Source organism: Plutella xylostella, chromosome 12 (genome assembly GCF_932276165.1).
Source record: "Plutella xylostella chromosome 12, ilPluXylo3.1, whole genome shotgun sequence".
Taxonomy (NCBI): Eukaryota; Metazoa; Arthropoda; class Insecta; order Lepidoptera; family Plutellidae; genus Plutella; species Plutella xylostella.
This window is the reverse complement of record NC_063992.1, coordinates 1,004,091-1,017,664: the sequence shown is the minus strand read 5'-3', so window position 1 is coordinate 1,017,664 and position 13,574 is coordinate 1,004,091. Positions and strand designations below refer to the sequence as shown.

The window sequence follows — 13,574 nt, the reverse complement described above, 5'->3', positions numbered from 1 at the left end:
TCATAGTAATAAAAGTAAGTACGTACGATCATAAAGTGGTCAAATATAACACAAATTACAACTAACCTACGTAATAATTATAAAAGGTATAAAATATCTGATTATAAATAACAATATTGCGTTGTCTTATTTACTTAGTAATAAGTTAGTTTTAATAAGTAAAAGCAGTCTTTGATAGTGGACTTTTCCACATATTCTATTTCAATAAGGATATATTAACATACACCTCACATACACACAATTATGGTTATCTTCATAAATATTTTTTGCTGTATAGTCAGTGGCCAAACTACAAATAGTATAACAAAATAAATATTCTTGTTTAAATTTTGATAATTTGATTACATTCGGTAAAGCATGATAAACAATGCCTACAGCTAGGTAATGAAACAAGATCTGTATACCTACATAAAAATGCCAATGCATCGTAAGCCACTATTATTACCTAATGCACATAATATGCTGAATAAGTACTAAGTGCATTTAAAACTAAGCAGTTCGTTAAAAAAAAAACAATAATTCACAAAAAAATACTTCACTACATTGTTGGTTGGATATATAGGATACATTTTTTGGGAAAGACTGAGTAAAAAGTAGTGGAAGACAAAACCTCTGAGGTGTAATTAACAAGAGAGCTTTTCACTTAAAATTACAAGTACTCAATCGAAAATAAACGCGATATACACTCACGAGTCACGAGCAATGAAAAATTTCCAGTAGCACAAAATTACTTCTAAACGGAAGAGGCTAGCTTAATAGCGCCGTCTGCAATATACTAAAAACGTTAATATTTTGCATACATTCTAAATTAACTGTTTTATAAAAATGAGGCCCGCAATTTTATGAGCGTACTTTTTAATATTGTTCGTGAGTGTATCTATAATGTGAGTGTTTATCGCGGCCCTACGGTATCACGCATCTCTCTCCCTTTGGTCTCTATGGGCAGAGCGAGACAGGCGAAGGCGGCGACGATGGCCGCCGACGCGTATACTGCTGTAGCTGTTGATATCGACGTCTTTAGCAGCACCTGGAATGGGGAGAAACGGGATTTTATCATTAACTACATTACTTATTTGGGTTCCTATTTTGTTTGAAAAAAACATAGGGGAAGACATGATCATCATCCACAACTAATCATCGGTAACGCATAAGCATATGCTTACCACTCAAGAAGACTCGTAAGCGACTCTCACTTTTCCCAGTAGATACACTAAATTTCATAGGTAGTGGGCTGTATCGTCGGTTTGAAATTCATACCTACTTAAGGTATGAATTTCAGACCGACGATACTAGAATCTAGATGTGCTAGTTTCCTCACAACGTTTTCCTTCACCATATGACTTTGATATACAGCTATACTAATGTATAGGTATTGTAATATTGCCTACTACACTACCTGTGCAACATAGGGCGTGATCATGGCCCCGAGGCGCGCCACGCCGCTGCACGCGCCCACCGCCGTCGAGCGCAGCGCAGTCGGGTACACCTGCGGGAAATAAATTAGGTATATTATAGTATAAGCAGATTCTAAAATGGATCTATCGCTTAAAGAAGGTTTTAATAAAGGACGGAAACTTAAAAGATTATGAGTTCTAAGCTTTTTAAAAGCTCAACAAACGTTCATAGAATACCTACTCTCGTTAAATCATCTCTAAACAATACAACCCATCCACATTCGTGTCATGCATTTGTATCTCTTTATCCATCTGTCACGACCACCCGTGTAACATTGATACGCAGCTATGGTATGTCCAATGATTTCAAAAGGAAGGATGCGCCCGTCAGCACTTTTTGCCTAAAGAAAATGTCATCCGCTTTATTCTAACAAATTATGACAGATATATGAGATTTTAGGGCCAGCGTGGAGGGCACCATTTGCTTGAGCCCAGACAGACCCGACCGTCTTTACGCTAGTAATATATAAGTAATTGTAATTTAGTCATCTAAGTAACAGTCTAAAGAGAATCTATCGATTCACCTTTGTACATTTCGGACACAAACACTAGATCTGGTCTAGGGTTTATCACCGTGGTGAATGGATTAGCCACTTACCATAGGATCAGTCGCTGTTATGACTTTATCACATAATGATGTTGATGATGTTATGTCTTAGCCATTATTGTAACTATTGGAAATTATAGTTTAATTTATAAAATAGTACTACATAGATTTCGAGAAGCTCAACAATTTTTATGGATTATGGTCCGTCTTTTCTACAATAAAATGTACACGAAACGGGTGGAGTTATTTAACTCCACCCGTTTCGTTGTCCGTCTCTAAGAAACTCGGGAGGCGCTGTAACATACCTCGGGCGTGTAGACGTAGGCGGCCTGGAACAGCCCCGCGATGATGCCGCGCGCCACGAACAGGATGCACGTCAGGAATGTGCGGCTGGGGACGGAAACGGAAGGCATATTACACTTATGGTCTGGTTTTTAATCTCAGATACTAAATAGACAGATTCTGTTGACCATCGACTGTTGATCAACCATTCAGTCGATTGTCCCGAAAATAGAACGATACGTCAATTAATCGCGGGACAATCGAACCGTTCAGAATCTGTCTATTTGTATCTGAGATTAAAAAACAAACTATGTAATTAGATTAATTTTATAACTTTCTTCTTTTGTAAGTAATAGGTACATAATTATTGTTTAAAAAGCTTACTTTTCAGTGGTAAAGATAAGTCCGCAGATACACACAGCGAATATGACGAACTGGAACGCCATCGTCTTCTTGCGACCAAACTTTTCTATTATGAAGATTGTTGCGAAAATCCCTGTAAAATAGAAAATAAATCTGTTATACTTGTGTATATTAAACTTGATTAATCGATATAGTCGAAACTCAATAAGTTGAGAATCTCCATAACTCGAAAGAAAATCTCTATAAGTCGCGCAGAGATCACATCTTGCTTTGAGCGTCTAGCGGCCCGTGCTAGGTCTTCTGTTCCGCAGTCATGAGTACTAGGCCCCAAACGTACATACATTATTTATGCATTGTGCGTGATACCTGGGAACTCAGCGAGCGTGGTCCACAGCAGGTCCATGTAGTCCGTGGTCCGCAGCGGGCGGCACTCGGCCGCGCACGTCTCTATGGACCCGTCCGATGTCGTCTCGAACAGTTCCGTAGTCATGAGGACTAGGCCGTAGTAGCAGAATGCGCAGGACATCCTGTGGGGTGGTTGTGGTTAGTTAGTTATGTTTTTTTAAACCTTTTAATAAGGCATGGCTACTTCAAATGTTTCATTCTATGGGATAAAGTTAAAAAGGGGGACGTTCTTAATTCCGACTTTATACAGGATGTGGCAAAAGTCCAAATTTCAGTCGTGGTTTGTGAAGTTTAGATAATTTAACTTGATTGGAATAATGATCAACATTATAAGTAAGCTAACACAACTCTTCCTTTGCTGCCTTTCCCAAGGAGCGCCAATATCAGCTAACAGTCTAACTGCCAGTTACAATAACTCTATCTACCGATGACTGGTAGTTACTTTCATAAGATTTTGGCAGGTTGTAACTTTGAATGTGTCAAAATAGTATGAAAGCATATGAAAATGAAAGTAACTACCAATCAATAATATAATCGGCCCATCTGGCTGGAGGGCGTCCCACGCTTCATTACCGTATAACCCAGAGCAGCAGGCTATTATTCCTCAGCGGCGTTTTGAGTAGATCGTCTAAGATAAATGGCCCAGCTGACTAGAGGTCGTCCCACGCTACATTACCATATGAGCCACAGCAGCAAGCTAGTATTCCTCAGTTGCGGTATGAGTAGATCGTCTAAGAACTCTAAGATAATCGACCCATCTGAATGGAGGATCGGCCCATCGGAGGGCATCCCACGCCACATTACCATATAACCCAGAGCAGCAAGCTAGTATTCCTCAGTTGCGGTATGAGTAGATGCGCGAGGCGGCCGCGGCGCCCCACGCCCACGGCGTCGTCGCACACCAGCCGCCCCAGCAGCATGGGACGCCCGTTGTCGCGCGCTATCTGGAAGGAATAAGGTAGAATACATATATTTCAATCAATGAGTATGAATGGTCACCCGAGTTCGCATTGTTCTACGGTTTTAATAATAGCTTTTCCGCGAGCGCGAGAAAAATTGAGCCAAAATCCGTTGTGTGGTAGTAAAAAATTAAGCATACATCCATAGATACAAACAAGCTTCTAAATATTTACATAGAATATATCTTTATTGGTCACCACAAATATTAAACATACAAAGAATACTTATAAACTATACCTGGATCTTTAATTCAACGGAATTCTGACATTTCAAAAACCTCTTAACCGAAAAAAGGAAAAATTTGGATCCATTTCTGGGCAATAAAAAATAAAATGACAGATAATGTATCGAATTCATATTAATTACTTTATTTTATTCTATAGCTGGCATCACTTCCTACTAAATTCAGGGATAGTAAACCTTTTTAATCAATTTCAAAAAAAGATTATCTATTCGGTACATACTCGTATGTGCTTATGTAAGATTATTGGGACTGCACAACAAACAAATATACTTGCTAAATTTTATAGATGTATGTATGTTTATAATGTTTGTCAACGCATATCTCCGAAACGATTGAACCGATTGCCACTATTAATTTTTTTTATGGCTTACATTGAGCAGTCATAATCGGTTAGTATTAATAATGATTAGATATTCTATTCTATTCTCTTTGGGGATGTAAGTACCTGCACCTGGCTCTCTCGAGTGGAACCTTTGTGCATATCCCCAAGGTCTAAACTGCCTTCCTAAGCTTGGACCATTTCCCACCACCCTGGTCCACTGCGGGTTGGTGGGCTGGGTTCACGATATGCAGGTTTCCTCACGATGTTTACCTTTACTGTAAGAGCGATGGTATACATTGTACTTAAGTTAAAAAAACTCATAGGTACATGTCAGCGCCGGGATTCGAACACGCATCTCTTGCGTGAGAAGCGGCCGCTTACCCGACTGAGCTACCACCGCTCTTATTATTATTTAATAATCGATTAGATATTTTAATAATCAATTGTATTTTTTCTTTATTTATTAATTTATACTTTAATTAAGTAAATTATTTTTGTGATGTAAAGGGACGTAATTATTACTCACCGTAGGTAAATCCCCTTTTAATTTGGAGCGCCGAACTTAATAAAATGGATACATTCACTAACAAATAAAATATATAGAGTAGTTTAGACTTATGTGTTCAGGGGGGTCACTCTCTAAATCGACGAACGAACGAACAAGAATTGTCACGCAATCGGCACGCTCAATACAACGAGATAGAGCCGAGCCGATTTTGGTAGTGGCTCTCCAGATTCGTATTGAAAAAAGGGCTCAGCCAAAAAAGGTTTGTGATCTCTGACATGTCAAAAGTAGATAACTGTCAGAATTTCGCCGAATTAAAGATCAAGGTATAGTAATAATTAACAATAGGCGGTAATACTACATAAATTGTTTACTATCATAAAAGCGATAAATAATGAAGAATTTAATTACACATTCATATCATTCATTTTAGTTCGGAACGTCTTCTTCTTTCGTGTCAGTGTGAATGCATGTTTATGTTTGTCCAGAAGTTCGGAACTGTTTCATATTAATATAGTTGGTATACAATACACAATACATACCTGTTCGAGTGTGGCCAAAGCTTTATCCGGCTGCCCGCTGGCTACATGAAACCTCGCCGATTCAGGCAACCACTGAAAACAGAGAAGATATAGTTATATTATTATTTAGGTCTATTTTCGGACGGAGACGCATTTATAGCATACTAGCGGATGTCACGTGGCGGGGCAATCCCGCGTGCGTGATGAAATCTGCACGATATTAAAAACAGCCGAACACGGCTCGCGCCGCCGCGGCTCGTAAATTATAAATAAAACTTCTTATTAATTGGAGGAGTGCGTGTTTCTTCGACTGTCAGCTTTTTCTGTCGACTCGTTTTCTTCACTGATGCATTATAATTTCTAGTTCAAAGTTGTTGTTGAGTTCCGTTTAAAAGTTTTGTTAAGGCTGTCACTAAAGCTGGAAGAAAATCAGAATCTGTCAAATCTAGTGAGGGGGGGTTGAGGTATGCGGGGCGTTCTACGGACAATGACATGAAATTTTAACATAGTACTCGAAAACATAAAAGTGAAGACATGCCACTTTATTAAAAATATACTAAGTAAGTAATATTGTTTTGTGATACGAAAATATTTATTTTTATTTGAAAGTATTTTTAATATTTAATAATTAATTATATATAAAGTCGTACCCGTGCCGATATTTATACAGGTTGTTGCAAAAAGGGTTTAATACTATGCCGAAACCTACGTGTGCAGCATGTTATTGATGTTATTTCTAAGCCAGGAAATGAAATCAGAATGTAAAATTCGCGAAAATATTATCAGAGTTTAATAGTTCAGGGTGTTGTATTAAACTCTGCCCCCGTGTAATAAAAAAAGTATAGTTAGCCGAAAGGGCGTTACTCAGGCGTCACTCTGAAAAACTTTTATCCTACGTAATTTTTTATATTCATGAAAAAAAACGCTTCTTCATATAATTTTTTTTTGGTCACGTGACCTTTTAGTTAGACGACCTGTTTTTTTTTGGTGTTTCAAAAGCAGAACAGTAGTTTGCAGAACTCTGCATATACAGGGTGTCACAAAAGGTTACGTAGCTGGCAAAGGGATATGGGGAGGTCACCAGAAAAATAATAACATGTAAGTACCCCCGCAAGGGAGTACATTAGTACAAGGCGAGAGTGTGTATTTTTTTTTTTTAGTACTTATGTGTATTTGGGATATGATAGAAATAATATTTTTGTTTCTTAAAAACCAAAAAATTTAATAATTTAATAATTTGTAAGTACACCTACAAATATTGCTGTATTAAAAAAAAAACGGTTTTGTTATAACGATTATAAAAAAAAAGTTATTTTCATGTCAAGGAGTCATTTACCAAATTACGATTTCACTCAACAGCAGGTGAACTGAAAAAATAAGTTCTAGTTCTATCATCACTTTAGATCGCAAACATTGTAACTCCACTTTTCTCGGCGAAAAGTACTCTTTGGTGTCAATAGAAACGTTTTTTGAATTCACATGTTTTCCTCTTTATTCGAAAAAAAAAACAGTATTCCGCATTTTACCATTTGTTTTCCTCTAAACCCCAAACCGTGATTTTTAAACAAGAAAACTTAGTAATTATACCCTTTATTCTCATATATACAACGTGCGATGTAGGCGAACGTGAACGAAAACTATGCAATAAGCCTTTGTTTTTATTACTACTTTAGTAAATTACAATAACATACTCAACAATGTTAATTTTTTTTTGCAATGTTATGTTGTTAAATTAAGATCTAATATTTTATTAACATGAAGTTACTTTCAACTTTTTTTTGCATCTATGCGTCGAATCACAGCATGACGGCTGCTGCAGCTTCCTGCTGTCCTGTCCTCCAACCAATCCCACCAGTACTGCAGGTTGCGTCGAATACGAGCCATTCTCTTCGACTTGACAAGACAGGTGCTCCCGGAAGGATCATAGATCGCACGGAACCCGTACCGTATAGAGGCAACGGACTCCTTTGCAACAGCCCCCCAGATTCGGAAGTAGCACATGCACTGCATGGCGAGCACAGCTGCAGCAATTTTTTCGTAATGAATCATTGGGATGTCATCCCCGAAGGAGGCTCTCAGCCTACCTCACGACCTGTGTGACATTAGAAAAATGCACTGTGCTAACGCCGTTTGCGAGCTTGATTTGCAGGACCGCGTTGTATGCCAAGTTCCACAGCAGAGGGGTCCAAGACCTACCGCTGTGGAACTCCGCAACTGAACTTCTTCAGTGAAAACAAACCCTCTCTTTTCGCATCCTTAATGTACTTGTTAGACACGTATGACCTCTGTCAATTTTCTGCAGATAAGAAGACAAGTGATGGTATACAAGAGCCGCCCTAAAGGTTCGCCCTCTAGGGGATAGAGTTGAACGCGGTTACTATTTTTAAGCAAACAGCCAGCGCAACAACTCGCCCGTGGTTCTTATCCTGCTCCGACAGTGAACGAACGCAAAGTATTGTACCCACTATTCGAATCCGCATTTCGGATGCCAAACTGACTGTCCGAAAGGTCGAAACCGTACCACCACAGAGGTATGACTCGTTCGAAGAGCTTATCAGGCTCTTACAGCAATCACATGTGTCGGTACACTGAAAGATAATCTACAGGCCTGCTTTATTTATTTAGGAGCACTAGTGGCCTCCTTTCAGTCATTGAGTCACTGGCACTCAGGCTGCGATTGAACAGGAAGATAGACTGTCTAAACAAATCATTTTTAGGCTAGTTAAAAAAAACTTTAGGTGGGTAGTATGCCAACTAGAACTACAAATAAAACAGTATTTTTGTCTCCTCTAAAATTTGGTCACGAGGAGTTACGATGATTACGATCTAAGGTGACGCTGACGATATTTTATACAAGGTATTGAAAAAAGGGTATAAAGCTTAGCCAAAAGTGGATTTAGGTGCCATTCTGATCCACTTTTCTTCTACAATTTTGAAAATTCACGTAACAAAACCTTTTACATAGAAACTTATTCGATCACGTGACTTTTTACTATTTTTCGAGAATTTCCAAAACTTGGAGAACAAAAGTTGTTCAGAATAACCCCTGAGTCAAACCCTTTCGGCACAGTATACCCTTTTTGCAACATCCTGTATAGGTAATATCAGGTTTATAAAAGACCTGGGCCGGTAGAGTGAGACTCGGCATGGGGAGTCATAATTTATAGATCTTTTAGGTTGCAGTGCATTTCATTTTTTTCATGGCGAGATACAGTCGCACTTAACCACTTTTTTGCAAAGCTTGTTAAATAGATTTAAAAAATTATGTAAATTTTAGATCTTCAATTTTTAAAAATACTTACTTATTTTTAACAACCTGTAGTGTACAGACTACCACATCTTAAAATATATATATTTTTAATTAACTACGGTTTTTGGTTTCAAATAAAACAAATTATGAACTTACTTTTCAACACCCTGTATATTGTGTAGCTTACCTACCATACACAACCGTTAAAATAAAATAAATTACCCCTCAGAATATAAACAGGCTCGCGCTTTGGCATACTGCATTGACCGTATAGTTCTTATTCGGAGAATCTAATAAGTGTCATTATGTGCAATGTTCACCTTTATCTATGCATCTGTAACTCTATAGTAAAAAATGTAAACAAATCGAAAAGGCGAAATGTTTTCTAAGAATTTTCGGCTTTTCTGCATCTAAAATGATTAGAAAATTAACTTTCCATAGCAAATGCATATGTATTATAATACTTGTAGTCATAATTTGTTGATTTAATCAGTTTTTGTGAAATATTTGATAAAAAATAAAATGGCGTGGGTATCGCTCCTAACAGGCCGCCACCAGGGCGACGACTGAAGAAATCTGAAATCTGTCACGGTGTCATCATTTTTAAACCGGAATTTATTAGTTTTTTGCAAAAAAAGTTGACTTCTGGTCCATTAAATCCAACTCTTTAAGGTAACTTTGTTAAGAATTTAATTACCTACACATACATATAAGATTCCATGAAAATGGGCCCTCTGATTTCGAGGGTTTTTTCATAATAAGTCAAAAAATGGCAAAAGACATGGTGTGTTTGCAATTTTTTTTAACATACTTATTATAATCCTGCACCAATTTATAAGCAACTAACATGTTCAGTATACCCTCTGCTACAAAATATATTTTTATCAATGTGATAGAAGCCACCGTTTTTCCAATCTAATCAAGTATATCAAGCCGACTTTAGCATTTTAGCTTTAGGGATCCCCTTAAGTATTCTATTTTATATGTTAAGAATTCCGGTATAAAAAGTAGCCTATGTTCTTTCCCAGGGTCTAGACCGTATGTATACCAAATTTCATTCAAATCCGTTCAGTAGTTTTGGCGTGAAAGAGTAACAGACAGACAGACAGACAGACAGACACAGTTACTTTCGCATTTATAATATTAAGTTAGGATTGTGGATGTAGCTGTCTCACTTACACTAAACGTTTGCTATTTTTTTTAGTCAAATAACGACTGATCAACACAGCGCCCAGTCTCTAGACGGCTGACCCGACGGTATAAGAAAAGTGGCTGGACCAAACTGGACGAGTGTGGCATAGGACTGTGGAACTTGGCTGACCATGGAGGAGGCCAATACCCTGCAGTGAGTTGATATAAACTGAAGATGATGATCACACATCATCACGACCCATGACGTCCCCACTGCTGGGGCACGGCTCTCCTTCAAATGAAGGAAGGGGTTTAGGCTTAGTCCACCACGCTGGTTGGTGGTCATCACACAGCGCTCCCCAATGGCGTCTCGTTTTCTCGAGGCATTCCATACAATTAGAACTCTACTCACAGGACAAATAAGAGCGAAGATCAGCAGCGGTATGGTAGACAGGGCGAGCAGCCAGTGCACTCCTAGCGACGGCATCACGACCAGCGCCAGCGCCACCTCGAGGCACGCGCCCAGCGCCCAGAAACACTGGAGGAGGGTAGAGAATACGTGTTAATATTGGGGAATTGTATAGGTATACAGGGTGTTACCAAAAGGGTAAAGTGAGTATGTTGAAAATTGGACAAAATCTCAACCAGTCAGTATCTCAATGATATAGGTCCTGAAACTTGTGTTTTAGATACGGAGCCTTCTGGGGTCGAGAAATTAAATTTAAATAGGTTTAATATTTAGCTGGGACACAAGCCCTCAGATGGGTCAAGCAAGTCGTTATAGTAGAAGTTTCTACTCCAGGCCTAGTAGGTACTGTTATGTCATGTAAGAGATTCTACTTACATCTAACAGCACCACACATTTGGCTCTCTGCTTTGTCGGAAGAAACTCAGCATACAGTGTGACGCTGAAAAATGCAATTTTGATTTGTTAACAATCTAATAGACATTTTGGTTTATATCAATCAATTTCTCATATATTTATTTGGATTCCCTGCTAGTTTATGCAGGTTTATTTGACTGTTATTCACTGGAAGGATAGAGTTAATCACAGATTTAAAATGACTCAAATTATAGTAGCATATTTTTCTACTTACGATTGCGGCACACATCCTATAGCAAACCCAACAAGGCCTCTCAGGAACAAAAGCCACAAGAAGTTGGGTGCAATAGCACTCAACAACCCGTAGTAGAATAGCAGCACGCCACACATACTCAGGGCCTGGAAAACGATTTTGGTAAAATTTATGTAAATGTGTCCTGTTTTGATGTACAAATAAAGAATCTATATATGCATACTTACATCAGCATTTCTCGGAAAGCTATTAACAAATATAAAATTGCTGTATCATTAATTACTACTACTTATGATTAGAAAATTACGCAAATTACGCAATACCATTGACTATATTGGCATCAATAGTAGACATTTGAGATTTTTATTTCTGTAATTATAATGGCTTTGACTGGTGTTACCCTACTCAACACATTATATTATTTTTCATTTCATCATTATCAAAATATATTCATATTAGATTGACTTCATTGGCATAAGAGTGGCATCAATAATTGATATTTACTTTTATTATTCTCTTATTATAAGGGCTGTGAATGGCTTAAGTCCTGGACTGAAGCCATTGCGTGGACTCCACTCAATGCTTTTTTAGAAACTCCATTTTGTGTTTAAAATGTAACAATAGTTCTATTTATGAACTTACAGTCTTCCTGCCGTATCTGTCGCTGATGTTGCCCCAGAATGTGGAGCTCAGCATCATGCCCAGGAACACTATGGTCGTCGTCAGCGCTTGCTGATATCTGGAAAGTTATAAAAACTAAATAAATACATTAAAACACCAATGCTTGTATAGCTGTTAATTGAGATTTGTAATGTACATTTTCATTTCAATCTAACTATGACTATTTTCACCAGCCTAAAAGTTAGAAGAGCAGGTCCAATCAAGAACTCATCATCAGCCAAAACTCATTCATGCTAGTCAGAGGCCTCACCTACAAGATGCCGCAAGTGAGGCCAGAGCCAGAGGCCATACAGCTAGATTATTTCCTCAAACTTCCTTATCCAAACGCTAGTAGGGTAACTACTTATGTCAGCATGTTGGTAAACTAGGCTGAAAGTAATCATGACTAGGGTTTTAGTCCAGCTCAATTAGGTAATACAGAAAGTCTGTTCTCTAAGTATCTCACTTGCTAATATTCCACTCGCAGTGCAGCGCGGGCGACAAGATGCTCAGGATGGTCATCTCCATGGAGTCAGCCATCCAGCACAGCCCCGTGCACAGCGACAGCTTCACTTGGAACCAGCCGAACCCGAGGTTGTTCACCGCCTGCGTCACCGTGAATGTGTCTGGAATTATACAATGGTAGTGTGAAGATAGTGTGTAGGGAATTTTTGTACATACTGAATTTGGGGTTCTTATTGTATTTGTTAGGGTGTACAGAAAGTATCATTAGGGTCTAAAAGTATGATTACTCTCTCTTATACACAATCAGACAAATTATTGTAGACTGCTAATGTTGAAGATACGATTTGTGACTCATCTAAAAGGCATTAAAATGAAATCTTTAACAAAAATTATAATAATAGCAGCAGAAATCTACTTAGAAAGTTGTAGTAAGTACCTCAGTAAAATAGTTTTGCTTACCATCAGGGACGACAGATACGGAAGCCATTTCTATTTCCTGGGCTGGAGGCATCTGCGGCGGCGGCCGCGGCCCCACTGCGCTATCGTCCAGGTCCTGATACCCTTTACTCTTCCTGATATTCATCTTGGAATCTGCGTTAACTATGAATAAATTCGTCACTGACGTGGATAGAAAAATGAGCTCATTTGGTTGGTTTGATAACAGTAAATAACACTTTGTTGATTGCACTTGATGAGTAGTTTGGTTTAGTTGCGATTTTCATACAGTTTTATTTATAATAAAATGAAAATATTAAATAGTTTTGTTTCAAAACAAAGTTCCGTTATTTGACATTTTTGCTAGCGCGACACTTGCATTTTTGTGAAAGCGTGTTTTGACAGTGACAGTGAATGATTGTTGACTTGACACTTTTGACAGCTACGTTACATCGTTTCGTTTCACGCTACGACACAACACAGCGCGAAACTCGCAAAGCTACAGCAACGAAATGCTAAGCTACAGCTTCAAAATACACATAACGGGAGAAATATAAAGATCGCAAACCAAAAGCAGCGTATGAATACACTGGGTGATTCCATCCACGCCATTCATGTAGGAACATAATAACTAAATGTTAGTGCAGGTTTCCTCACCATGTCTTCCTTCACCGTATGAGCGATTTATAATAGTTAGTCGTAGAAGTTACTATAACTAAATATACTTACTTACTCCCCCGCTCTCAACTGAGTTAGACGTGATTGTTTTGCTCCTGAGTTTTAATTCAAAAAAGTTATTTAGCATCAGTAATTACACGGTGAATCTAACTTTGTGTCAACAGTAGACTAATACCAAGCTTAGACAGTGCTCACAAGTTATTTTTCGTGTGGTTTTTAGTGCTTTTATTGTAAAAACCAGTGTCTCGTATTGTGCTTACCAAATTGTAAATAGAC

At 38.2% G+C, this 13,574-nt stretch overlaps 1 protein-coding gene across 1 annotated transcript; it reads right to left on the bottom strand.

Moving 5' to 3' along the window:
- Window positions 1–720: 720 nt before the first annotated feature.
- LOC105390756 (synaptic vesicle 2-related protein) lies at window positions 721–12,859 on the bottom strand. Its single transcript, XM_048624529.1, has 13 exons — window positions 12,645–12,859; window positions 12,187–12,346; window positions 11,703–11,799; window positions 11,082–11,206; window positions 10,829–10,892; window positions 10,397–10,522; window positions 5,625–5,696; window positions 3,856–3,995; window positions 3,013–3,173; window positions 2,668–2,779; window positions 2,307–2,391; window positions 1,397–1,486; window positions 721–1,027 (listed from the first exon to the last, which is right to left on the bottom strand). Exons 1-13 carry the CDS (start codon window positions 12,766–12,768, stop codon window positions 893–895), a joined length of 1,491 nt encoding a protein of 496 aa, XP_048480486.1. The 5' UTR covers window positions 12,769–12,859; the 3' UTR covers window positions 721–892.
- Window positions 12,860–13,574: the final 715 nt, after the last annotated feature.